The sequence below is a fragment of the Saccopteryx bilineata genome, chromosome 10, assembly GCF_036850765.1.
Source record: "Saccopteryx bilineata isolate mSacBil1 chromosome 10, mSacBil1_pri_phased_curated, whole genome shotgun sequence".
Classification (NCBI taxonomy): Eukaryota; Metazoa; Chordata; class Mammalia; order Chiroptera; family Emballonuridae; genus Saccopteryx; species Saccopteryx bilineata.
In genome coordinates this window covers 9684165-9709059 of record NC_089499.1, presented here as the reverse complement: position 1 = coordinate 9709059, position 24895 = coordinate 9684165, and the positions used below count along the sequence as shown (strand labels likewise).

Here is a 24895-nt window from a genome sequence, read left to right as displayed (position 1 = left end):
CAAAGCAGAAAGAGACTGCGGTATGTCAGCTGATCTATTCCTTACCTTCAGGTGAGGTAACCTCCCACATTCCGCACTGATGAGGGTGTCTGACTTTCAAAGACTCCCCAGAAGGAGTTTCTCTGGTGACCCTGGAGATGCCTGGGAACCTAGATTGAGCTTAATCTTAGGGCTAAAGGCTCTTCTCCCTGCACTGATGCTTCTGAGAACAAAAGTCAACCGCAAATAAAACCCTTGGTCAATATTACAACGGCTCCTCATACTGAGCAATTTGCAATGGTGACTGTGACTTTTAAATTCAGTCATGCAGCATTCTAGAGTTCAGTTTTATGACTGATTTAGAGCTCATTTCCTGCCTGGGACACTGAAGACTGATGTAGACTCCCAGGAGAACAGAACCCTCAAGTTCTAGATCCTTCTCTCTCCCAGCATGCCTTCCCGGTGCTCTCTGTACTGCACTGTGGATTCTCAAGGCAGAGTCATAAAAATGTCTCCCTAAGGGCTTTTATGTTACCACCTTAAGAATCCAGGATTCAGGAGAATGTGCTTAGTTCTAATTTATGCTCGCCCTGCTTCCAAAATAGACTTGAATCTGATTATCTGTTTTGCTGCCATCAACTGTTGCTTCCCACTGTCACCAGGTCTTATTTCTCACTCTTGGAATTTTCTACGCTAGGTTAATGGTGAAGTCAGGATTAGAACTCACGACCTTGCACATTTCTTTTTTTTTTTGCATTTTTCTGAAGCTGGAAACAGGGAGAGACAGTCAGACAGACTCCCGCATGCGCCCGACCGGGATCCACCCGGCACGCCCACCATGGGGCGACGCTCTGCCCACCAGGGGGCGATGCTCTGCCCATCCTGGGCGTCGCCATGTTGCGACCAGAGCCACTCTAGCGCCTGGGGCAGAGGCCAAGGAGCCATCCCCAGTGCCCGGGCCATCTTTGCTCCAATGGAGCCTTGGCTGCGGGAGAGGAAGAGAGAGACAGAGAGGAAGGTGCGGCGGAGGGGTGGAGAAGCAAATGGGCGCTTCTCCTGTGTGCCCTGGCCGGGAATCGAACCCGGGTCCTCCGCACGCTAGGCCGACGCTCTACCGCTGAGCCAACCAGCCAGGGCTGACCTTGCACATTTCTTGTGCGAGAACCAGCCCATTCAGCTATCTCTCCTCCTCAAGTGGCAAATTGATTCAGACTATCACAAAGGCAGAGTCAGACGAATGCCCAAACAAGAAAGACTAAGGGGTCCGGAGATGGAAGAGGGTGAGAGACACCCTTACCTTTGAAGTAGGGTATGAAGGACACGGTCAGGCCCTGCCTGGAGACTTCTTGCTGGAAGCTGGGGACAAAGGTGCGCAGGGTCACCGAGATGTTCTGCTTCACCTGGATCTTCTCGATGGCGCCCCCAGAGCAGAAGGAGCCGAAGTAGAGGTCCTGCCCCAGGCCGGCACCGGCCACCAGGTAGCTGAAGCTGGTGTTGCAGATCCGCTCCTGCGTGTGCTGCTGCAGCTTCTGGGCCGGCACCAGTGCCAGGCTGAGCCTGTCCTTGGGCACCAGCAGCTTCCAGGAGAAGTCATGCAGCTGCACGGGCAGCTGGAGGATGTCCCTTGGCACCTGGAGGTAGTAGGACCTCCTGTGGCAATTCCAGTGGTCCAGGCAGCCTGGAAAAGAGGGGTCGTGGTACCCAGGTCAGGAGGAAATGGGAAGAGCATCCTCTTAGCTCTCACGTCAGTTTTCTGGCTTTTCCCTTCGGTCTTTCCTCTTCCGCTGCCCTCCACCCTGGCTCCTTGATGCTCCCTTTCTAGCTTCCTGTTGGGCAGATAAAATATATTATGCTCACTTTGTTAAAGATGGCGCTGCCCACGTAGAAGCCCGTCACCCAGGTGATGTTAATGTGTGTTGGGGGCGGGCTGTGGGCAGGCAGGATCCTTGTAGCCTGGGGCTTGGTTTTGGGACTAAGACTTTCCCACCCTTTTTGATGTGGGATGGTGAGCTCTCTTGAGGAATCTCATTGTGCCTCAGATAAGTGACTTTGTATCAGAGACTTCCTTGTTTGTATATTGGATTAAAGGTTTTAAATCTACACTATATAAAGTGGGGCAACCGGGAGCTTGCTCTCTTTCAGTTCCTGACATTAGCATTAGAGAGGAGAGCAGTGAAAGGCCACATGGAGGAGGCCAGGAGAAGCAGCCAAAATGGTGGAGTGCTGAGTGAGAAGCCAGTTTGTGCAGAGTTTTGGCAGAGAGAAGGAGATGGGGAACAGAGGTGAATAAGTCTGGTGAGCTAGAAACCTTTGATTCTAGGAAACTCGGATAAGTCAGTAGCTTTGTGAGCACTGAATGAGTGGGTCTTGGAGCCCAGTGTGTGTTTTACTTGCCCGCCGGGTGCAAGCTAGGATTAAAGCTAATGGCCCACCAGTTGGTGGCTCCGTTGTGTCATTACCATCTGTTCGAATCTAATGCGAACCTGCATGTGAATGGCCACAATGGCGGCTCCTGGCCTTACACTTCCCCTCCTGCTCTCTCTTATTCTTCCTAAACTGGCAGACCAACTTCTGGTGAGTCTTTAGGGTTAAAAATCTCTCTTTCTGGCCCTGGCCAGGTAGCTCAGTTGGTTAGAGCATCGTCCCAGCATGCGGAGGTGGCAGGTTCAGTTCCTGGGCAGGGCACACACAAGAATCAACCAATGAATGCACAGATGAGTGGGACAACAAAGCGATGCCTCTGTCTCTCTTTACCCCTTCTACTCTCTCTCAGGTTCTTTGTGTGTCTGCATCTAAGATGCTAAGCGCCACGTGGGCAAGGCACAGGCTTCCTCCACCCTGGCCTGTCGCCCAGTGTCCCCGTCTGTGGGGAGGCAGTGCTGTGCAGTGGCCACGGCAGGGAGTGGAGCCGGGAACTCTCAGCTCGCGTTCCAGCTCTGCCACTTCCTCACGGGGTGGCCCCGGACCGTGTATCTGTGGGACTCTGGGAGCATCTGTGTCAGAGACCAGGGGGGCCCTGCAGGGCCGTGACTGTTGCTTTTGCTGCCCCCATTCATCACGCACTTGTTACGTGACTACCACATGTCCAGCACTGCCCGGGGCTCGAGGGATAAAAAATAAAACAAACCAAAGCTCTCGATCTCAAGACTTGGAGTCTCTCATGAGAGAAGACAGGTGGGCAGGGAGCATGGACGCAGGGGACGTGCAGAGGGGCGAGGATGGGGAAGGCGATGGCTCAGAGCGGGTTTCACAAGAGAGAGACTGGAGGGTGGACGGAGTAGACATGAGCGTGGACACAGGCCACTCGCTGCTCTTCTGAAGGATGCACGTTCCCACTGAGGCTGCTGCTGGTCCCAAAGGAGGCACCTCTCCCCTCCTGGTTGGCTTTCTGGTTACCCTTGCTCACCTTGCACCGCAGAGGACGTTTCTGGTCATACTGTTTACAACCCACGCAACCAATAAGGGAGGATGGGGAGAGGCACCCACGGCCCGGGAGGAGCACACCAACCCGGGGGGGGGGGCGTACTTATGGTTTTCTCGACGTTCATCCACAGGCGCGTCAGGTCATCACACAGGAAGGAGATCTTGTGCTTGGAGCCGGGTGTCAGGGTGAGCCTGGGGCCGCAGGTCCGGGACTCCAGACACACAAAACAGCCGGGGACAAACTTTCGGCCCAGCTTCACTGGCCTCGGCTCGATGGTGAGCAACATGGCTCGCTCATGACTCAAGTCAACCACGTAGGTTATGGCTGGAACCACACACAGAAAACAGGCGTGAGAGATGTCAGCAGCAACCCGCTGAAGGAGCAGAGATGAGCACAGAATCTCTCATGGCTGCGGAAGGTTGGAAACATTGTTTATTATTAAGGCAGCGTCACCATAACTTGACAAACAGTGGACAGCAGTTCTAACACCCTTATTCAGCTGCTTTCATTTCTCCAGATTCATTTCAGTTCTTGTTCCCATGCATGCATATTTTTACCTATTTAAAAGTATATAGTGAATATAAAAGGTTATGCTCAGCTTTTACTTTATTACTTTATACAGTTTTACTTATTTTACCATATGGCTTTCATGCGCACTAATCTTTTTAAATATTCATTAATCTTCATGACTGCATAATAGTCACTCAAGTGAGATTTTTCATCGCTGATATCAATATTCTCTAACCATGAATGGTAATTAAGAACGGTGTGGTATTAGTGTAGGAATGAAGGACTCATAGGATGAAACCTTAGATATTATAATTTAGTCTCTGATAAACATTATATTTCAAATAAGTGAGAAAAAAAATGGACTACTCCATAGGCCGGACCAGGAGAATGGTCTCACCCATTAGTTAAAGAATACAGTCAGACTGATAGCTCAAAGCGATCACCACAATAGAAACAGAGAGAAGATCCTTATAAATGTAGGGTGAGTGCAAGTTATAAGAGCAAAAAATAAAGATTAAAATATCTTTCTGATGCCTGACCAGGCAGTGGTGCAGTGGATGGAGCGTCAGACTGGGACGCAGAGGACCCAGGTTTGAAATGCTGAGGTCGCTGGCTTGAGTTTGGGATCATAGAAATGACCCCATGGTTGCTGGCTTGAGCTCAAAGGTCACTGAATTGAAGCCCAAGGTTGCTGGCTTGAGCAAGGGGTCACTCGGTCTGCTGTAGCCCCAAAGTTAAGGCACATATGAGAAAACAATCAATGAATAACTAAGGACTCACAACAAAGAATTGATCCTTCTCATCTCTCTCCCTTCCTGTCTGTCTGTCCCTATCCATCCCTCTCTCTGTTCTGTCACAAAAGAAATAAAAATAAAATTAAATATCTCTCTGACAATAGGCATCAAAAATAACTAAGGGAAGGGATCAGACAAATGTGTGGGTGCCCAGTACTGGCTGCCTTGGGCAACCCCTTGAAATGTCGGGTCCACGTCAGGATTAAAAGGATCCCAGGTGGAGCTGTCCGGAAATCAGAGCTCTTACTGAGTCCAGTGCAGCCTAATTTCATCCCCAAAGATATTCCTGCTGGCCAAGCTCATGCAATCATCTGAAAAAATGTGAGCCCTACTTTACACAAAGGCCTTGACACGGCCAAACACCTCCACACGGCAGTTATCACCTCAGAACTAAAGCTGTATCCTTCTCAACGCAGCTGACAGCATGTTTAACAAGGTGATTAGTTTTAGAAGCCAGCATTAATCAGCAGCGCTTCACCCTGAGGTGACAGACAAATCTGTTCTTCTGAAACTCCAGCCCACTCTGTTCCCAACCCTCCCATGGCCGTTCCAGCACTCTGATGATAAACAGTGACAGTGGCATCCCAACACGTGTCCATGGAGACACACACACACACACACACACACACACACACACACACAGAGTTACGTCTTCTACACAGTTATTGTGAGTTAGAAGGAATCTTGGGGTCGAGATGTGGGTGGAGTCAGGCCCCAGGGGGCACTCCTAACGGAACCTCGACTGAACCCTACAGGGTCACGTGTCAGCTGTTTCTCTGCCCTATAAAAATAGACAGCACGCCACTCCATGCTCCCACTTAATTTTTCTGCCTGGCTCTGACTACTTCCTAAAAGTAAACCAGGAAAACAAGGCTGAGAATCAGCCCTCTGGACAGAACCATCCTCAGCGGTGTCAGGAATGTCCTGACACCTGTCACAGCCTGCTCCTTCACGGATTCCAGTTCACAGAGGAGTCCCAGGAACAACCATTTTGAGCTCATTTGTACATTATCTCAAAATCCACACCACAACCTTTAGGACCAGGACTCACCTGAGGCAGGCCAGGTACCCAGGGAGCAAATTTTAAGGAGGCACTCACTCCCAGGGACTGACCTGTTCTTACGCCTCTGCAGAGTGAATACCTCATGGTGGGCGCCTCCTTAAATGTTGTATCCTGAACACTTAGCCTCACCCTACTCCTCGCCCTGACTTCCTTCTTTAGGTTCATACATCTTAGTAATTGTGTGTGGAATGAAGCACACCTCATTCTCATCAACCTACCCAGGGTTCAGTATGGTCCATGGCACAGGCTTTGGGCTCTGAGCTTGCTCTGCTTCTGACGTGCTGTGTGATGTGAGCCTAGTTGCCTAACCTGTCTGAACCTTTTGGTTCCTCATCAGTAAATGAAGATAATTCCTGCTCCACCTACTGGGTTGTAATAAGGACTAACTGGGACAGATACGTGGTGTTCGTAGCGCAGGGCTTGGCACACACAGGTGTGTGGGACGCTCTGCCAGTAAAAGAGTGTTAGTTACCATTATCGCTGCTGACGATGCGGTTACATCCCGACTCCCAGTGTAGGATCAAGACATGATATCTAGATTACAGTGTTTTCCAACTGCGGGCCTGTGGACTGGGATTGGTCCACCAGAATTCTGTGCTGGTCCGCGAAAGCGTTAACCACCCTGATGTTGTATGGGTCCGGAAGGTAACCTTCCAACACCTTCATTGAAAATAAGTTAGGACGCGGACTGTAAGTTTGCATTTGCTTCTAATTGTGTTAAAACGGATTGACATGGCGTGCATGCGTCAATCAGCCTGTCTCACTGCCTAGCAACGAACTTCCTGAAACTCTTCCAGGGTCCAGAACCCATAGGTGACAAACAGGAAGGGAACCTCACCCCAAGCCGACTACCCCAGGAGGGAAAAAGGTGCTGGAGGAGGAGGGGAAAGGAAGGGTGGGCTCACTTACTGCTTTCATTTTGTGGACGTTGGACCAAAACTTCAAACTTCAGCCGGAGGATCCCTGGATTCTGGGCATCTTGGTCACAGCCCTGCAGAGAGAGGTTGAAGTTCCCGGCCATGTTCCCGGGCTGCTTGTCCGCCAGCTTAAACACCTCAGGGTTGGTGGTGGAGCCCGGGATGTAGTACTCCACCCGCTCCTCCTTCTTCTCGCAGTTGGAGACATTGAACTGGAGGAAGGAGACGCTAGCCCGCAGGTGCGCGGGGACGACGAACTGCCACGTCATGAGCTCATCCTCGGGGAAGCCGCCTGGGTAGTTGGCAGACATGAGGGTTGCTGAGCCTTCACCCTCAAACACAGACTCGATGATGCACAGTCCTGTTGGGAGGGGAACCCAAACAAGGGGATTAGACCCTGTCCTGGGTGTCCACGGCTGATGGGCGGCCGGCTGAGGAGAGGGGAAGGTGGTTTTCAGGTCCTGGGCCGCGGCTCTGGATATGGTATGAGGAGGAGACATCAGTGGTACGCAAGTCAATGTTTAATAACTGACTCAGCGGGGGAAAAAGTCCTAATGTGTAGGGTCTGCCTACTTCCTTGGTGTAAACACTCCCACCAGAGCTGATTTCAACCTACCAACGTGGGATGACTGAATGTGGGCTTGGGAAGAAACGGGCAGCAGCACACGACATTTCTTGAGCATAAATAACCTCAAGAGCATAGATAATAGGAAAATGTAGCGAAATCATTAGGAGGCAGTGAATTTTTAGTGTTTATGACCTTTGTTTCTAAACTTGTAAGTTTACATCATTTTATTTTTACAAATGGTTCTGTTTGACATCAGCTCACAAACTTCACGCACATTTAGCAGTCAGCTCTTGTGAGCCAGTGTGACCAGCTCCAGCATACCCCTGACACCATTAGAGAAAATGTAAAATAGAGAGAAGACGGGACAAAGAAATGAGAAACGGAGTGATCACGGTAGGTCTGCGGAGCCAACCCCACTTTGTTTCTTGAAAACAAACCTCCCATGTACAAAGGACAAAGAGAAAGAGTCACCACCTGGGTTAATAGAGAAGGTGGTTCCACACCAGACGTGAGTGGCCCGTGTCGCTTACAGAAGATCAGGAGCTCCCTTTCAGGTATTCAAGTCGAATCCCATGAAATTGCCAACACCTGACCCTTTCTGACCTGGCCCAGTGGTGATTTTGCATGTTTTTGACCTCAGCAAATAGCGGGAGGATGTCACATACTCACGTTTTATGGAAGACCGGTTTGCGATGCTGAAGCCAGAGACGTTTCTGTCGTTGAACCACGGCAGGTGTAAGGCCATTTTGACACCCTCTTGCATCTTGATCCGGGACACAGTGCCGTTGCTGCAGAAGGTCCCGATCCTGACTGAGGTGGCATCGATGCGGCCGCTGATGGAGTGGGTGACCCCATCTGGGCAGCTGTCCCCCGGCCCGACCTGCCTCAGGCGAGGCATGGAGAACTGCAGCTCCAGACCGATGCTCTTGTGAGCCTGGACGTCCCAGATATAAGTTCGGTTGAGGGTGGGCAGCACTGATATTGGGGGCTGCAGCTGCACCTCCCCAAAAGGACACAGGCCTGACATGCAGTCTGAAACACAGTCACCAAACAATCTTGGTTACAAACGCTCCCAGGCCAGTCACTGCTCCTCCTTACCTCTTTTTTTTTTTAATTTATTTATTTATTTATTTATTCATTATTAGAGAGGAGAAACAGAGGGAGAGAGAGGAGAGAGAGACAGAGAGAGAGAAGGGGGGAGGAGCTGGAAGCATCAACTCCCACATGTGCCTTGACCAGGCAAGCCCAGGGCCCTGAACCGGCGATTTCAGCATTTCCAGGTAGACGCTTTATCCACTGCGCCACCACAGGTCAGGCTCCTCCTTACCTCTTTAGTAGAGAGCCTCTGGGAGTGCTACCACATGGGCACACCCATCTCCGGACGTGCCCGAGTGCTGATGGCCAGAGGTGCACAGATGCCCCCTTCTCTGGCACAGTGCCCTGGCTGGGGCTGCTTTGAGGGACGGGAAAAACCTGAGGGGGTTCGCTGCCCATCCCAACAGGGAGCCGCAGCCCACAGCCAATCACTGCTCAGCGCAGGAGTGACAAAACCCGACCTCAACCTGGTGAAGCCACCCACCCCCAGGCCAGCATCAGCCCGGGGCTACTCTTCAGCTGAAACCACATCCCTGCTTCCTTCTCCCCTTGCTGTCTCCTGCCTTCCCCCGCTTCTTCCTAAGGTGCTTCCGAGAGTCCTCTCTTGACAAGTGACTTGAACGAAACTTTCCATTCAGGCTCTGTTTCCAGGGAACCACACCCAAGACACCTCCTCACTCCTGTGTTTTCAGATTAAGTACGTGGAGCCCAGTCGGCATGTCTCTGCCTACACGCCTTCCCAGAAATCAGAGGTCGGCCCTTTGCAATGGAGCCTGTGCTTTGCAAGCCACAGTTGCACAACTTTTAGGGTGCGGTGAGGAGCTCTACCTTTTAAAACTGGTTTCCCCATGAACACACTGAATACACTCAGCACGCACAAGCCCCTTAATGGCTAGAACCCCGAGGCATGATTTCTACCCGCCTTGTGGCTTTAAAGCTCATGTGTTATCACCATGTTGGGTTTTTTTATTTTATTTTATTTATTTTATTTTTTTTCATGTTGGGTTTTTAAAAGGCTAACAACTAATGACATCCTTTGATGTACTTTGTTTCCTAAACTTTTAAAACAAAGGGGGAAATGCTGCTGTCGGTAGGAATAAGAGGAAAACCAGAGGAAAGAGTAACAGAATGCGGGCAACAAAACAGTCAGGCTTTGGTTGTCTGGAGCACGGGGACTCTGAAAGGTGAGATGCATTCTGGTCACTGTAATCACTATCAGCAAATCTTCAGTGCTGCTCCAGCGAGGTGTTTGAAAGTACTGCCAACTTGAAATGGAATTATAGGAGAATTTCAGAGCTGGACCTCTGAGGTCCTCCACGCCAAACCTCTCCTGTTTGCAGAGCAGTCCTGGAGCCCGGGGGATAAGCGTGCCGCTTACAGCGCACACAATCCCCGGGACAGAAACCCGGGCTGTGTTTGCTCAACCCGTGTCCTTGCCAGCGCACTGCGCCACCTAACCCATAAAACACGGTTAGCTAACAAGGTGATGAACAGGGCTAAAATTAGATTTTGTGTGTCGGTAAAGACAGAACCTATTTTTAGGAGCTCTTGCAAATTTCCTTGTTTAGATCAAATCACCTCTTTTAAAAAGGCTGGCCTATAACTTTCCATCTACACCGCCCGTGTGCCCAGGGCCACACGGAGTGGCTTCTGCTGGTTTTGAGCTCTCATGGAATCACTTAACCTTGTTAAGACAGCGGTTCTCAGCCCTGGTTCCACACCAGACTCACCTGGAGGACTTTTAAGAAATACACATGCCAAAAAAAAAAAAAAAAAAAGAAAGAAATACACATGCCTCAGCCACCTGAGAGATGGCGGTTTAATTCTACACCAAGAAATGGCTAGCGCTCCATTTCTCAGCACAGCCATGTGACACTGGGAGTCAGGTCGTGCGAGCACTTTTTAATTGTTGGTAAGTGCTCCAGTTTTGAGGATGGACATGCAGGGAAGAGTGGTCACAGTGACTGGCATGCCTCCAATCTTTTTTTTTTTTTTTTTTTTTTTTTTTTTTTTATTTTCTGAAGTTGGAAACGGGGAGGCAGTCAGACAGACTCCCGCATGTGCCCGACCGGGATCCACCCGGCATGCCCACCAGGGGGCAATGCTCTGCCCATCTGGGGCGTTGCTCTGTTGCAACCAGAGCCATCCTAGTGCCTGAGGCAGAGGCTATAGTCATCCTCAGAGCCTGGGACCAACTTTGCTCCAGTGGAGCCTTGGCTGCGGGAGGGGAAGAGAGAGACAGAGAGGAAGGAGAGGGGGAGGGGTGGAGAAGCAGATGGGCGCTTCTCCTGTGTGCCCTGGCCGGGAATCGAACCCGGGACTCCTGCACGCCAGGCCGACGATCTACCACTGAGCAAACCGGCCAGGGCCCATGCCTCCAATCTTCTGTTCCCCGCCCAGTGCTGAAATGCTCAATAACTAAAAAGATTCCCATGTAGTGGACGGAGAAGGATCATTTCAGAAGTGACTCACAACTCATGTGCCCCCAGCACAGACGTCCACTTCCATGAACTTTAATGGCACTCTTCAAGAAAGGGTACCCACAGAGACATCAGACTGCAGCTCTCAGAATGCTTACTCAGGACAGCTTTTATAAATGAGGGGCAGGAAGAACACTGGGCTGAAGTCTACAGTCTAGATTTAGTATTTCATTTTTTTGTTTAGAAATTAAATTTAATGGGGTGACATTGGTCAATGAGAATACACAGGTGTCAGGTAAACATCTCTATAGCATTTGAATAGATTTATTATTTTAGAAATTAATATCTTCGTATCATTTTTAAAACTCGTGAGCATGGGTTTTGACTATATATACTGCTCACAAAAATGAGGGGATATTTTAAAATGAATATGAAATGATAAAATATCCCCTCATTTTTGTGAGCAGTATAGTAAATTGTGTGTTGCAGCCCAGGGCTGAGAGTCTGCTGCATTCAAACACTTGATTTATGAGACAATCGGCTGTTGAGATGATCGTATGTAGTTTCTTCTTTCTCACTTCATAGTACAGAGCCTTACATGAACTGATCTCCTTTTCCAAGATGGCAGTCATGTTATTGGTTGAACTGATTATACAGTAACGCATGCTTGGAAGAAAGATGACAGTATGGAGAAACAGAAAGAAGAACATGAATGTCACCTGTTCCCCTCCCCACCCACTACAGAAATAATCTAAGGTTAACATTTTGGTGTTTAAGCGCTCCAAACTTTGGGCTCTGTATGATTATGCGTGCCCGCATGCATGTGTGGGTGTTTTCACAACACTATCTTTCCATGTCAGATACAGAGATTTCCTTCCATCTTTTACGAGCAACACACCACTCCACTGAATTCTGAAGGGCATCAGTATTCTCCTCAGCTCCTGGAGAGCTTCACTGAGGTGTTAACAGTAATCGACTTAAACTGCTCAATTAATTTGGGGGAGTATTGACATTTAAAAAGCACTGAGATTTTCATCAAGGAACACAGTATGCAGCTCTCCATTTATTTATGTCTTCTCTTTTGTCCTTCAGTAAAATTTTATATTTTGCTTCCTATATATACATACATCCTATGTATTTATTAAGATCCCTACAGCCTGACCGGTGGTGGCGCAGTGGATAAAGCATTGACCTGGAAATGCTGAGGTTGCCGGTTCAAAACCCTGGGCTTGCCTGGTCAAGGCACATATGGGAGTTGATGCTTCCAGCTCCTCCTCCCCTTCTCTCTCTCTGTCTCTCCTCTCTCTCTCTCTCTCTCTCTCTGTTGTCTCTCCCTCTCCTCTCTAAAATGAATAATAATATAAAAAGATCCCTACATATTTAACCGGAACTTTTGAATAATGGTGGCCAATAGCGTGCATGGCTGGAGCCCTTAAGTTTTTCCCTGTGTTACCGGTAATGCTTTGCGGTTGGACTGCTGAATATGTTATTTGCTACCAGGTTTTGGTAGATACACTTTATTGGATTAAGAAAACACCCTTTCTGGCCTGTGGTGGCACAGTGGATAAGGCATCGACCTGGAACGCTGAAGTTGCTGGTTTGAAACCCTGGGCTTGCCCGGTCAAGGCACATACAACAAGCAAGCAATGAACAACTAAAGTAAAACAACTATTAGATGATACTTCTCACTCCCCCTCACTTCCTCTCTCTGTAAAATAAATAAATAAAATTAAAAAAAAGAAAGAAAACACCCTTCTATTTCTGGTTTACTAAGAATGTTGCATTAAAAATATGTAAAATATTTTTTAAAAAACATGTAATCTGTTAAGCTGAGCACACATCATTTTTCCTCTCACCTAATGGTGCAAAGCATTACAGTAACCGATGTGCTGATGGTGAACCGCCCTTAGAGTTTTGAGCGCACCCTCCCTGCTTTATTCCTTTCATGCATTCCCGGACTTGATATATGTACTATATTTAGCTAGGATTTTTTTTTCTTTTGCATGTATAGTCCTAACAGGCTGGTCTGTGGTTTTCTTTTCCAATGCTTTGGCAGATTTTTGACACCAGGGTTGTGAGAGCCTCATAAAATGAGCTATGAAACTTCTCTTTCTGTACTCAGAATGGGAGTCGGCAAACCACAGCTCGTGAGGTCAGTTCAGCCAAACACCTGTTACTGTAAATAAAGTTTCCCTGGAACATTCACTGCCTGTTTGTTCACCTATATTACCTATGGTTGATTCTGCGTGGAGATAGCATGGCTGACTTGTTGTGACAGAGACCATCTGGCCCACCATGCCTGGGGCGTTTCTTATCCGGCCTTCCACAGTGAAAGCCTGTGCCAACCCTCCTCTGGAATGGTTTAAATGTCATAGAAATGATCTGCTCCTTAAAGTTTTATAGGCTCCTCTATGAAACCATCTCTAACTTACCCAAACCCTGCTCTCCTCCATCTTGGGCATTTTCAGAATCGCTTTCATTGTTATATTTATTTTATTCGGGTTTCCTACCTTTTTATGCATCAATCTGGCCCATCAAGTTTTTCCTGAAAATCACCTCATTCGGATTTTCACATTGAGAACCGTATTGTTGTACAATTACTCTTACAATGATAGAAGAGTATCATTGTAGGAGTCTATGTCCTTTGTCTATGTCCTTACATCAACATTATTACTTTCAGTGCTGCATCTTTGTATTTTTCTTTTGTAGGAGACTAGCCTGAGATTTGTCTACGTAATTGGTATTTAGTGCAACCTGGGTCTTGCTTTGAGGTATCAAATGTAGGTTGTTTTTGTTTTGTTTTTTTTTTTTAACTTTTTTTTTAAATGCAATCTATTGAGGTGACTCAAATGCAGTTTTAAAACTGCTTTTTAAAAGGCTTTCATTCCTCTTCTTATTTTTTCAGAATTCCTTCTTCCTAAGGTTGAATTTATCCTTTTTCTTCCTCCATGATTCATTTATTTTCAGTTAAAGGTCAGACACTTTCCTGAGCATGCTTTGGTTAGATCACACAGTGTTCTCTCCCGGTTTTTACTGCCTCCCTTCGTGCCAGGTTGGCATGCCCGCCTTAAAACGATGGGGAAATTATACGCTTGGTTTCTATTCTGCTGGATGATTATTTCTTATGTCAATCTCCTACCACAATCTCAAGTTCTGAATAATAATAATAATAATATCTACAGCTTATTAAATTCTTGGATATCATATACTCTCAGTCCATTATTTGATTTCATCCTCGTAACAACCCTCGTGGCTGGTACAATGACTCTTATCTTATAGACAAGGAAACTAGGTCACAAAGGAGTTAAGTAACGTATACGGGGTCCCATGGCCAGGTCTCACTATCAGCCGCTCTGAAGCTTGATGCCCAAACCCAGCTCCCTCCGCCTCCAGAGCTGATGTCTCTTCCTTTGTGCTTTGTGGACCCATTTCTCTCCCCTTGTCGCCTTAGCTTCCTATTTCTTTTGTCACCCCCTCCCATCCCTTGGCTCCTGCCAGTCACCAGCCAGGTGTTTATAGCACATTAGACTGAGCATCGCAGACCTGAAGATCTACAGCTCTGTTCGGAGACAGTGTGGCTCAGTGGTCACAAGCCGAGACTCTGGAGCCCGAGAACCTGGGTTCCATTCCTGCTGCTTATTTAGTGGCTGTGCCACTTGACTCAGGCGAGTCACTTCCTTTGTGATCTTCTCCTAGGGCTGTTTGGAGGTTGAACCACCAAACCTATGTAAGAGTTATAGAGCTGAAAACAGTGCGGGGTTTCCAAACAGATCCCAGCTCCCCAGCGTCAGAGGCTGGCCGCCCACAGCCCGCGCGGGCCGACTTACCAATGTTCTTCTGGATCTCAATGACAAAGTGATCCTCTGGATTCTGGCAGCTGAAGGCAAAGCTCTTTCTTTCTCCGGATTTAATGAGCAACATGGTTGTATGCGCTCTAGGAAAGATATAACAGGGCTTTCCTGGCAGAGGCGGGGTCCTAGGCTTTATCAGAACGGTAATGCCGCTTCCAGGGGGCAGACCAATCTCAAGAGCATCTGAAGGAAGAAGGAAAAGTGGAGTGAGCAGGATAACTGAGGTCTTTGACACCTTTGTTCCTTGCCCCCTGGCCTAAGAAGGGGGATGATGTAAAATGATAGTGCCGTCCTCACCAACGGGGAAGAACTGGCCGTTGTGGGCTGGGAATGGACACGTGTCTCCTGTTCGGCCTATTGATTTTTCTAAAAATTAAAAACACTGTACCACATCCTCGATGCCTCGGGCTGTCTGTTTTCAGATACCCTGCCTGTATTAAATAGCAATTAACTAGCAGGCAGAGAAACTGCCGCATTTGTTCTAGTGTGACTGCAGACCAGAGTCCACACCCAGGAACTGTCTGTTTGTACAAGGGCATGTTTATCTGCAAACAGCTGCTATCTCCTGCCCTGGGTGCCTCATAGGCGCCGTACAGACCTACAGGGCCTTCACCCCGTAGTGGAGGGTAGGGAAACTTTGACAGAAATTAGATGCAAACATATTATGTCCACAAACTTGGAAAGTTAGAGCAAACTCAGGCAAACACCTCGGGCTGGGGTTCAGCCAAATGATCAGATGCACGAGACCAAGCCAGTGAGATGGGGTTGGTTCTTTTTTTTTTTTTTTTTAAATAGAGACAGAGAGTGAGTCAGAGAGAGGGAGAGACAGGGACAGACAGGAATGGAGAGAAATGAGAAGCATCAATCATTAGTTTTTCATTGCACATTGCAATACCTTAGTTGTTCGTTGATTGCTTTCTCATATGTGCCTTGACCATGGGCCTTCAGCAGACCGAGTAACCCCCTTGCTGGAGTCACCGACCTTGGGTTCAAGCTGGTGGGCTTTTGCTCAGACCAGATGAGCCCGCGCTCAAGCTGGTGACCTCGGGGTCTCGAACCTGGGTCCTCCGCATCCCAGTCCGACGCTGTATCCACTGTGCCACCACCTGGTCAGGCGGGGGTTTGGTTCTTAGAGGTGTGCACTCCGGTCAGGACAGGGCCCTGACTCCTGGACAAGCCCACTGTCTTTTCCATTTCCTTTGCGTTAGCGATCTTAAGTCTTCCCGGACTAAAAGGGAAGAGCCACTTTTCTCCTGGGTAGTCAGCCACCACCGCTTCCCTGACGTGGGTCCTGACTGCGGGGCTCTGGGTGGCCGGAGGCCTGGGAGAATACATGAAGGGATGATCGTCTGTAGGTGTGTCCCCTGGAAGCAACCCAGGGGCCCACAGAGATCTACAGGGCTGAAGGTGATGCCTGTCCTACCGTGTTCTGGAGCCACAGAGGGTCAGCTACAGCACCTGCACGTGGAAGGTGCTCAGTAAGCGTTTAGCTAATAACCAGCAACCCAGCCAAAAGCGTCTCTTTCTTGTCCAGCTGGGCTTTCCACCTCCTTTTAAAAATTTATGTTTTTAATCAACTTTATTGAGATGTAATTTACATACATTAAGAAAAATCCGCCCACTTATTTTAAGAGTTCTGACAAATACATGTACAGGAGACCACCACCACAATCAAGACATAAAAATATTTTCATCACTCCCAAAAGTTCCCGTGGCACCCCCGTGAAGTCCAGCTTCTCTCCGGACCCCAGAAAACTATCAATTACTTTTGCCTGACTTGGACCTCTATATGAGCAGAATCCGACGAAAAATTCTCTTTTGTACCTGGCTTCTTTGCTCAGCATGTTGGTGAGATTCATCCATGTGACTACAAGGGCCAGCAGCTTGTTCCTTTTTATTGCTGAGTAGTATTCCACTGCCTGGCTAGACCATGGTTAATTTATCCATGCACCTGCTGAGTGACATTTGAGTTCCTTCCAGGTGCTGACCAGCCATGTGCTATCATTTTGCCAGGACTCTGAGCCAGCACCAGAGCTGAATGCACGTCTCCTCTCACACTGTGCCCTGTGTCCCCAGAGCCCAACAGCCACACGTGGGTGTGATCAAACGTTTGGAATTTTGTCAATCTCTTCTTGTACCCTCTCCCCCCACCACCATACACACTCTGCTCCAGCGAGCGTGGAAATTGAACTCTCAACTTTGATAATGAACTGCAAGTACCTCCCCTAGTTTATCAGGTCAGAACTTTCCCCTCTTTGGGCCTCTGTTCCTCCATTTGTAAAGTGAGGTGGTTGGACTAGAATAACTCTCCATTCCTGCCAGCTCAGAGTCTATATGGCCAGGACCCAAGTAAGTAAGAAGTGACTTTGCAACTGTAAGCATCGCCAGCGATCGCCCAGCAGTGACACATCTCTGAGTGCCAAGGCACCAGCACAGCGGCCCTGTGACTTTGTTTCCAAGATGGCTTGGGTTTGTATTTGTGGAGGAAGACGTCTCATCTCTCCAATCTCCGCTTACACTCCTCTCTGCCTTGGTCATTGCAGTTGGCCACCTTTGCCTTCCTTCTTAAACACACCAACCCTTTTCCTACCTCAGGGCCTTTGCACATGTTGGTCCTGATTCCTAAAATGCTTTCCCTAGCAAGACTGGGCCCTTTTTTGGTCATTTCAGTCTCAGCTCAAAGGTCATTGTCCCCTGACCAGCCACCTAAAGTGCTCTTCCCCCCCCCCCCACCCAGTCATCCTGTCCCTCCTGTATGTCCACCCTTGCTCTAGTCTCTGGCTCAGAGTACCATAATATTTGTCCATTGTGCTCACCTTCCATGATTGGAATGTGAACTCCTTCCTATAGGAAAGGAATAGGACTAGACAGTGCCCGGTCCCCACGGGGAAGCGGGGGTTACAAGCCTCCCAACAGCCCCAACAGAAAACTGGAATCTGCAGGTACCCGTCTTTGCTGCATTTTGTTTCTTGTAGACGCACCACTGCCTGTACTGCAGTTGGGGCTTATCCATCTAGGTGGGAGCCAGGAACCCTGAGCTTCTGAATTAATACCCTCAAAGAGAGAAGGCATCCTTGAGGCAGAAGTTTATTTACTCGACTGCTTCATCTCTAGGCAGCGTAGCTATTTCTTATGAGATAGATTGGAAGGTCCAGAGGTTAAGACAGCAGATTAAAAATGAGTCCGGGTTCATGTTCAGAAACCCAGCCGTCAGAGTCTTACCTGAGCTGTGGGTGCCACACTGTGTCCTTTTTTTGTCATCGTAAACATGTCTTGCCACCATGTTATTTGTACAGATTCTTTTTTTTTTTTTTTTTTTTTTTTAAGATTTTGTTTATTCATTTTAGAGGAAAGAGAGAAAAAGAAAAGGGGGGAGCAGCAGGAAGCATCAACTCCCATGTGTGCCTTGACCGGGCAAACCCGGGGTTTCCACTGCGCCACCACACGTCAGGCCTGTGCAAGATTCTTGGAGCTCCAGCCCCTGAAGGCTCAGCACACGCTCCTGTGGCCTCCGACCCTGGGTCTCCTGGGACTAAGTCAGTGCCCAGTGAAGCTGCACCCAGCCTGAGGCCTGCAGCCCAGCTCGCGAAGCTATGAATGTCTTTCTCGCCATCCTTTCTCCCTCCTCTGCTTTTACACCCTTTGGCCAAAGCATTATTTAAAAATTCCCAACTCTACAAGTATGATTATTAGTAGTTTAATTCCGTGTTAGACAGTAAGCGGATCCACTGTTGTGTGAGACTGGAGGTGGGGGTGGGGGGTGGAGTAAAAGGGGCGCCGCAGAGAAGACCAGCATTCTGTATCCTGACCAGGGGGTGGTTCTACCTCGTACACAAACACCGCAATTCGCCAGACTGTATACTTAAAATTGGTGAAGTTTATTACATGTAAGTTATATCTTAATAAACACAAAAGAGGGGAAAGAAAACTCATGTTAGAAAGATTGTGTTTCTACACAAAGTAGGCACTTAATAAATGAAAAAAAGAATAATCAGACTCACAGTTTTAAAATATGCCTTAATAATGTTTCTGAGTGGGCCTACCTTCTGTCAAGGTGTCTGTAATATGTTCAAATATCTTTTTCCCCCCCCCCATTTTTCTGAAGCTGGAAACAGGGAGAGACAGTCAGACAGACTCCCGCATGTGCCCGACTGGGATCCACCCGGCACGCCCACCATGGGGCGATGCTCTGCCCATCCTGGGCCTCGCCATGTCACGACCAGAGCCACTCTAGTGCCTGAGGCAGAGGCCACAGAGCCATCCCCAGTGCCCGGGCCATCTTTGCTCCAATGGAGCCTTGGCTGCGGGAGGGGAAGAGAGAGACAGAGAGGAAAGCACGGCGGAAGGGTGAAGAAGCAAATGGGCGCTTCTCCTGTGTGCCCTGGCCGGGAATCGAACCCGGGTCCTCTGCACGCTAGGCCGACGCTCTACCGCTGAGCCAACCGGCCAGGGCCTCAAATATCTTTAAATTAGGTTTTGAGAAGAACAAGGCCGGTCTTACTACCACCTCCCCACTCAGCTCTTGTCTCCTGCGTTCAGGCGGTCAGTCCCCCCCCTCCGATAATTTCAGGTGTATAACAATCTATTCTGTTATTAATGACAGCCAAAGAAAAAACGTATAATCTTTTTTGTAATTTTTTTTTAAAAGAATCTTTGAAATCATGTATTCATTCAACAAACATTTTCTGGGTTCATAATATATTTCATGGCCGGGGCCACACTCGGTGCAAATGATTTAATGACAAAAACAGCCAAAGTCTCTGCACCCAGGGAGTTAATATTCTAGACTAGGAGTTTCTAAATGGTGTGTGGAGGGTTTAAAAAATGAAGTAGTTCCAGGCCCTGGCCGGGCAGCTTAGTCGGTTGGAGTGTCGACTCGATAGCCAAGATTGTAGGTTCAAGGCATGGTCAGGGCACACACAAGAATCAACCAATGAATGCATGAATAAGTGGAACAACGGAACAATGTCTCTCTCCCTTTCTCCCCCTGTCCCTTCTTATCTTTCTGTAAAAAAAAAAAAAAAAATCAAGCAATCGATTTTTTTTAAAAAATAAGGAAGTTCTAAGTCCTAATAAGCCCACCATGGGACCTGGAAATCTGTATCGGCAATACTTGGTAGGGACCCACCTTTCTCTTCTGTATGGAAAGCCAAAGGTCCCAGCTCTCATTATTGAATATGCCCATCCTTCCTTGGTGAATCACTAATGCAATCTGCTACTTATAACCCAGATTTTCCCCCAAACTCATTTTGCAAACAAAGAAGATCAAGCCTTGTCTGGGTGAAATGACTCAGGCCGGGTGTGCTTTTCACACCTTACCGTGGGTCTTTGCATGCTGTTCCGCCCAGCCATAGTCTGTATCGCTCTTCAGTCCCCCAGACCCCAGCTCCTGGGTGGCGTCACCCCCGGCTGGCTTCCACTAAACTAAGGACATGTGCACCAAAGCCAAGTCTTACCCACCAGTGTAGCAGGAGAAGACGAGTTATAGTACAGGCTGTTTCCTAGGGTCACAGACAAAGACTCATCGGACACAGGACTGTCACTTTCAACTGTCCCCCTCATCTTCAGTGATAAGTACATCATTGTATGATATTAGAGGGGGAGGGCAGGAGAGAGAAGATAAGGATTCACCGTGTGCAGACTTGAAATCCGGACTCCGCTTACTCAACCCCGACCAGACGCACCACTCCAGAGGCATGCACTTCACGGTAATAAAAGGAGCAGAGAGAGAGAGAGAAATCCCCACTGCTCGAGCGAAATAACTTCTAACTCATAATTCACGTGATCACAAATGCTTGGGGTTTGGGAATGACGTTTTGCCTGCACATCCTCCCTCTTCCCCCCTCACCACGATTAATTGAAAACCCCAACACTGTGGAATCAACCTCAGTGTCCCCCCCACCCCCTCCGCCCCTGGCCGCACATCCGTACATCTGAGAGCCTGATGGGTGTCCTGACATTGAAACGAAACAGATGGGCGGTTTCCTCCTTCAACCTCTCTTTCTTTGGTTTCCCCAGGAACTTGGTAGCTCGTTGCTATATCATTTCGGAAGATCTATTATACCGGGGTTCACAGAAACCCAGGCAGAGCCCCACATTTTGGTGTGACTCTGAGGTCTCAGCGGCTGGAAGGGAGTTCAACTCGCCCTCCCGGGAGCCCTCAGAACACTCAGCACCAGTGCCGCCGTGAGTCACACGGTTCCTTCACTCCCCTGCCTCCCAGCCTCTCCTTATTAGGGCACGTTTGCCAGCTTCTGCCTCACCAGCTGCTTTTCTGGGGGGGGGGGTAGATTTCCAATCATCTTCACCACCATTCATTAATCACCATTCATTAATCCCTCTATCACAGGCTCTTATACACACACCCTATTATTTCTCCCTGCCATTACACTTCCCTGCAAGGAAGGGGACTCCATCGGATGGATGCCGGGGAAGCTATGTGCTCTCAGATTTGTTAAATACAGTTTAAAAGACCGACAGATGTGATGTAAAATTTCTTAGATGGGGCTGCACCAGCTGCTTCACATCTGGGCATGGTTTCCTGGGAGGCTTGGGTCTCACTCTCTGTCCAACGGAGGTGAAGCAAGCAGCTGTCAGCCAGGGAGCGGGCACAGGCCGGCAGATATTAATATATTAAGACGAACGGTGCCCTGGAGGAGTGCCCAGAATGTTGAGGGAGACAGATGCAGGTGCCAAGCTGCATAATCATGAATCAGCCTGGCTGATTCGTCACAGCCTGCATGGGAGTCAGGTTCCAAAGAAAGCCCGTAAGGGAAAATCACTTTGGCCAACACACAGCCCTGTTCTCTTAGGAAGATGCCACATTGAAGACCAGCCTCCCTCTCCCACTCAATAAGGTCACCAGCTGTGGCTGGGTTTACTCCTCTGTGGAGCAGACCCCTGCTTCTCCGATTGAGCACCAGATAAAGTAGACTGTGGGTGTTCCCTGTGAGCAAGGGATCGTCAGACTGTGGGAGCCCAGGGAAGTGACACCAGCACAAGGGACGGTGATTCACCCTTCCACTGCACACCCACCTGGCGTGGCTATTCACGCCGTTTACATGATTTCTCCTGCCTTGATCCCTTGCAGGAGCAACCTTGGAATTAATATCAGTGGAATGTTCACTTGCCTGTCTGTCTGTCCCACCAGACCCCGGTAGAGAGCAACTTGAGGGCAGCAAGTTAAGTCAAGGTTCTCTGAAGACACTGAGGGTCCTATTAACACTCTGGGGGGGGGGGTTGGTCAAGGAAGGCTTCATAGAGGAGGCATGACTTAAGATGGTTCTTGGAAAATGAATAGGAGTTTGTGAGACGGCCTGCAGGAAGGACACGTGGAGGGAACCCCAGATGCAAAAAGACACAGGGGTATGAAGAACACGGCTTCCTCGGAGGCTGAGGCTGGGGCCAGGCTGTGGAGGGACGTGGTTGTTGGACTTCACCCAGTGGGACCAGCATATCTTGGCAGCTCTGTGTAGTGGTTAAGAGCTTGGATTCTAGAACATGACTGCCTTGGGGACGCTACCCGGCTCTACCACATACCAGCTGTGTCCCCTTGGGCAAATTCCTTAGCTTCTCTGTGCCCAAACTTCCTCAGCTGCAAATGGGAATAATAATGGAACTGTTGTAAGGACTATAGTAGTTAATAATACCCATGAAGTGCTTAGAACAGCGGCAGGAACCAATCAATGTCAGCTGTTACTGTTGTTGATACTGTGAATGATAGCATATTACCACTACCACTGCTGGCGACGGGCACCACTCCGGGGCGTGAAGCGGGCGAGTGTGGCGGCAGCGTGGCTCTCGGTCCGGAGCCCGGAGTCCTGGCTGGCAGGGCGGGAAGACAGTGAGGCCGGTGAGGTGCCGAGGGGCACACTTTGAGGAGGCACCGAGGGGCACACTTTGAGGAGGCACCTGGAGCACACTTTGAGGAGGCACCGAGGGGCACACTTTGAGGAGGCACCTGGAGCACACTTTGAGGAGGCACCTGGGGCACACTTTGAGGAGGCACCTGGGGCACACTTTGAGGAGGTGCCAAGGGGCACACTTTGAGGAGGCACCGAGGGGCACACTTTGAGGAGGCACCTGGGGCACACTTTGAGGAGGCACTCACTGCCAGGGTAGCGCAAGTTTGGGTGCCTCCTTACACTTCCCACGCCTCCCCAGCTACATTGTAAGGCCCTACTAGATGTATCGACTCATGTGACTTCAGCACCTCTTTGAGGCTCTCCGGAGTGACTTCACTTCCCATTTGCTGAGCTCAGGAGGCAGCTGGGATATTCTTCAACCTCAGCACCCCTGTCCTCTCCACTCCCCAGGGAACTACACTGAGCTGCCTTCCTAGAAACTGTCAAGCTGGTCAAATCAACCAGCAGGAGGGGAAGAAGTGCGTGGAGTGGTTGGCTGACACCGGGGCTTGGGCACCTGCTGTGGGAAGGGGATGCTGTTAACACCATCAAACTCAGAGTCTCAGCGATCCAGTGAACCCGGGACAGCAAGGCCTGCAGGCAGGGGAGGGACGGCTGGTTTAGCCACCCTAAATCCACAGGTCTACTCCCAGATTGGTAAATGGAAGTGCACACCTGCCTACCTGGAAATATTTCATTTCCTGCATCCAAATAAAAGAGAACCACAACTCAGGTTGCTGCTTTAAGAACTCATGGGTCCTGCCTGACCAGGTGGTGGCACAGTGGATAGAGCGTCGGACTGGGATGCGGAGGACCCAGGTTCGAGATCCCGAGGTCGCCAGCTTGAGCGTGGGCTCATCTGGTTTGAGCAAAAGCTCACCAGCTTGGACCCAAGGTCTCTGGCTCGAGCAAGGGGTTACTCGGTCTGCTGAAGGCCTGTGGTCAAGGCACATATGAGAAAACAATCAATGAACAAAGGTGTCGCAACAAAAAACTGATGATTGATACTTCTCATCTCTCTCTGTTCCTGTCTGTCTGTCCCTATCTATCCCTCTCTCTGTCCCTGTAAAAAAAAAAAAAAAAAAAAGGACTCATGGGTCCTGTGCATACACTAACATTGAAACGATACAAAGAAGATTAGCGTGGCTCTCGTGCAAGGATGACACACAAATTCGTGAAGCATTCCATATTTTTTCACTCCATTACTTTTTATTCCATTGCAACTACTTTTTGTCACATAGTAATCACTCAATAAATATTTGTTGATGGGGGGGGGGGAGAACTCATGGCTCTCTCTTGGGTGAGGAGCCTTTGAAATCTAGACACCAGGCCTGCCTACATAGCGACTCTAATGAACAGTCAACGAGTGCTTCTTATGAGCAGGCATTTGATAAATACTTATAAATCCCCACAACCCCATAGGTATTGACATTAATACTTCATATGAATCCCGATTTTCACAGATGAAGACACCGAGGCTCACAGAGGCTAAGTAACTTGTCTAGGCCTAACTGATGACTGAGAGGCAGGGCCAGGCTTTGTCCCCAAACAGTCTGATCCGGGAGCCCAGCACCTGATAAATGACTATTCAGCAGAGCTGGTCCTGCCCAAGAAACTCCACACACTGCCAGGAATTTTTTTGATAGGGAATGATTTGTTCTCACCAACAACGTTAATCAAGACGGAATGAAACGTTTCCGAGCGGCTGGCTCTCGGGGGAGATCTGCAGGATATTGAAAGGGACAGATGTTTGTCTGGAATGGTTAACCAGGCTCACTGCATCGATACAAACCATTTCAAAATAACTTGAAATGTTTGGAGTGTGGTTCTTCTTTTGTGTAGATTTTTGGCAGCGAGAAAGAGAAACTGGCACGTTTGCTGGGGAGGGAGGGAGGTGTGGCCACGGGAGGCAGGTGGTTGAGTTGGTGACAAAAGAAAAGTAGCCGCGATTCAGGAACAAAGCACTGGGCGGAATGGGTTAGCGCCAGGTCCTGGCAGAAAAGCATCCTGCAGAAACCCCGGCCCGTGGGGCGCGCTTCTCCCGACCACCGTCCATGAGACTCGGGAGAAATCTGACCTAAGTTTTGGAAAGTTCCTCAAATTCCCATCTACCGAATTTCCTCCTCCTTTAGTTGGGTAGACCCAGAGTTTTTTTTAAAACATTCTATTACCTCCATAGCTCTTAGAGCAATCACAGAGGACAATAAGTAACACAAAGTTCAAAGAGCAATGTTAAATAAAAGAAACTCCTAGTCAGTCTGACTTGTTAGAACAGGGGACTGTTACGTCCACCCAGTCACTCCCTACTCTTAATCCCCAAACTATTTAGAAATGAAATTTATATGCAGTGATGCAAGTTCTTTACTTTCA

At 48.9% G+C, this 24895-nt stretch overlaps 1 protein-coding gene and 1 non-coding gene across 3 annotated transcripts in view; one reads left to right on the top strand and one right to left on the bottom strand.

Annotated features, from left to right (window-relative positions):
- The window catches only part of CDCP1 (CUB domain containing protein 1), a 46275-nt gene that overhangs the window by 6884 nt on the left and 14496 nt on the right, over window positions 1–24895 (bottom strand). Inside the window, exons 1-6 of one of the 2 annotated variants that reach the window (XM_066244880.1) lie at window positions 15517–15673; window positions 14598–14804; window positions 7925–8287; window positions 6680–7048; window positions 3506–3727; window positions 1277–1657 (exon numbers count right to left, since the gene is read on the bottom strand). In XM_066244880.1, the coding sequence (XP_066100977.1) occupies window positions 1277–1657; window positions 3506–3727; window positions 6680–7048; window positions 7925–8287; window positions 14598–14691 (1429 nt within the window). In that variant the 5' untranslated portion in view covers window positions 14692–14804; window positions 15517–15673. Of the gene's footprint in view, window positions 1–1276; window positions 1658–3505; window positions 3728–6679; window positions 7049–7924; window positions 8288–14597; window positions 14805–15516; window positions 15674–24895 lie in introns of those variants that run through there. The other variant, XM_066244879.1, reaches the window with a different exon arrangement.
- Window positions 23615–23719, top strand: LOC136314812 (U6 spliceosomal RNA). The gene has a single exon (XR_010727393.1). It is a non-coding gene; the product is annotated as a U6 spliceosomal RNA (small nuclear RNA).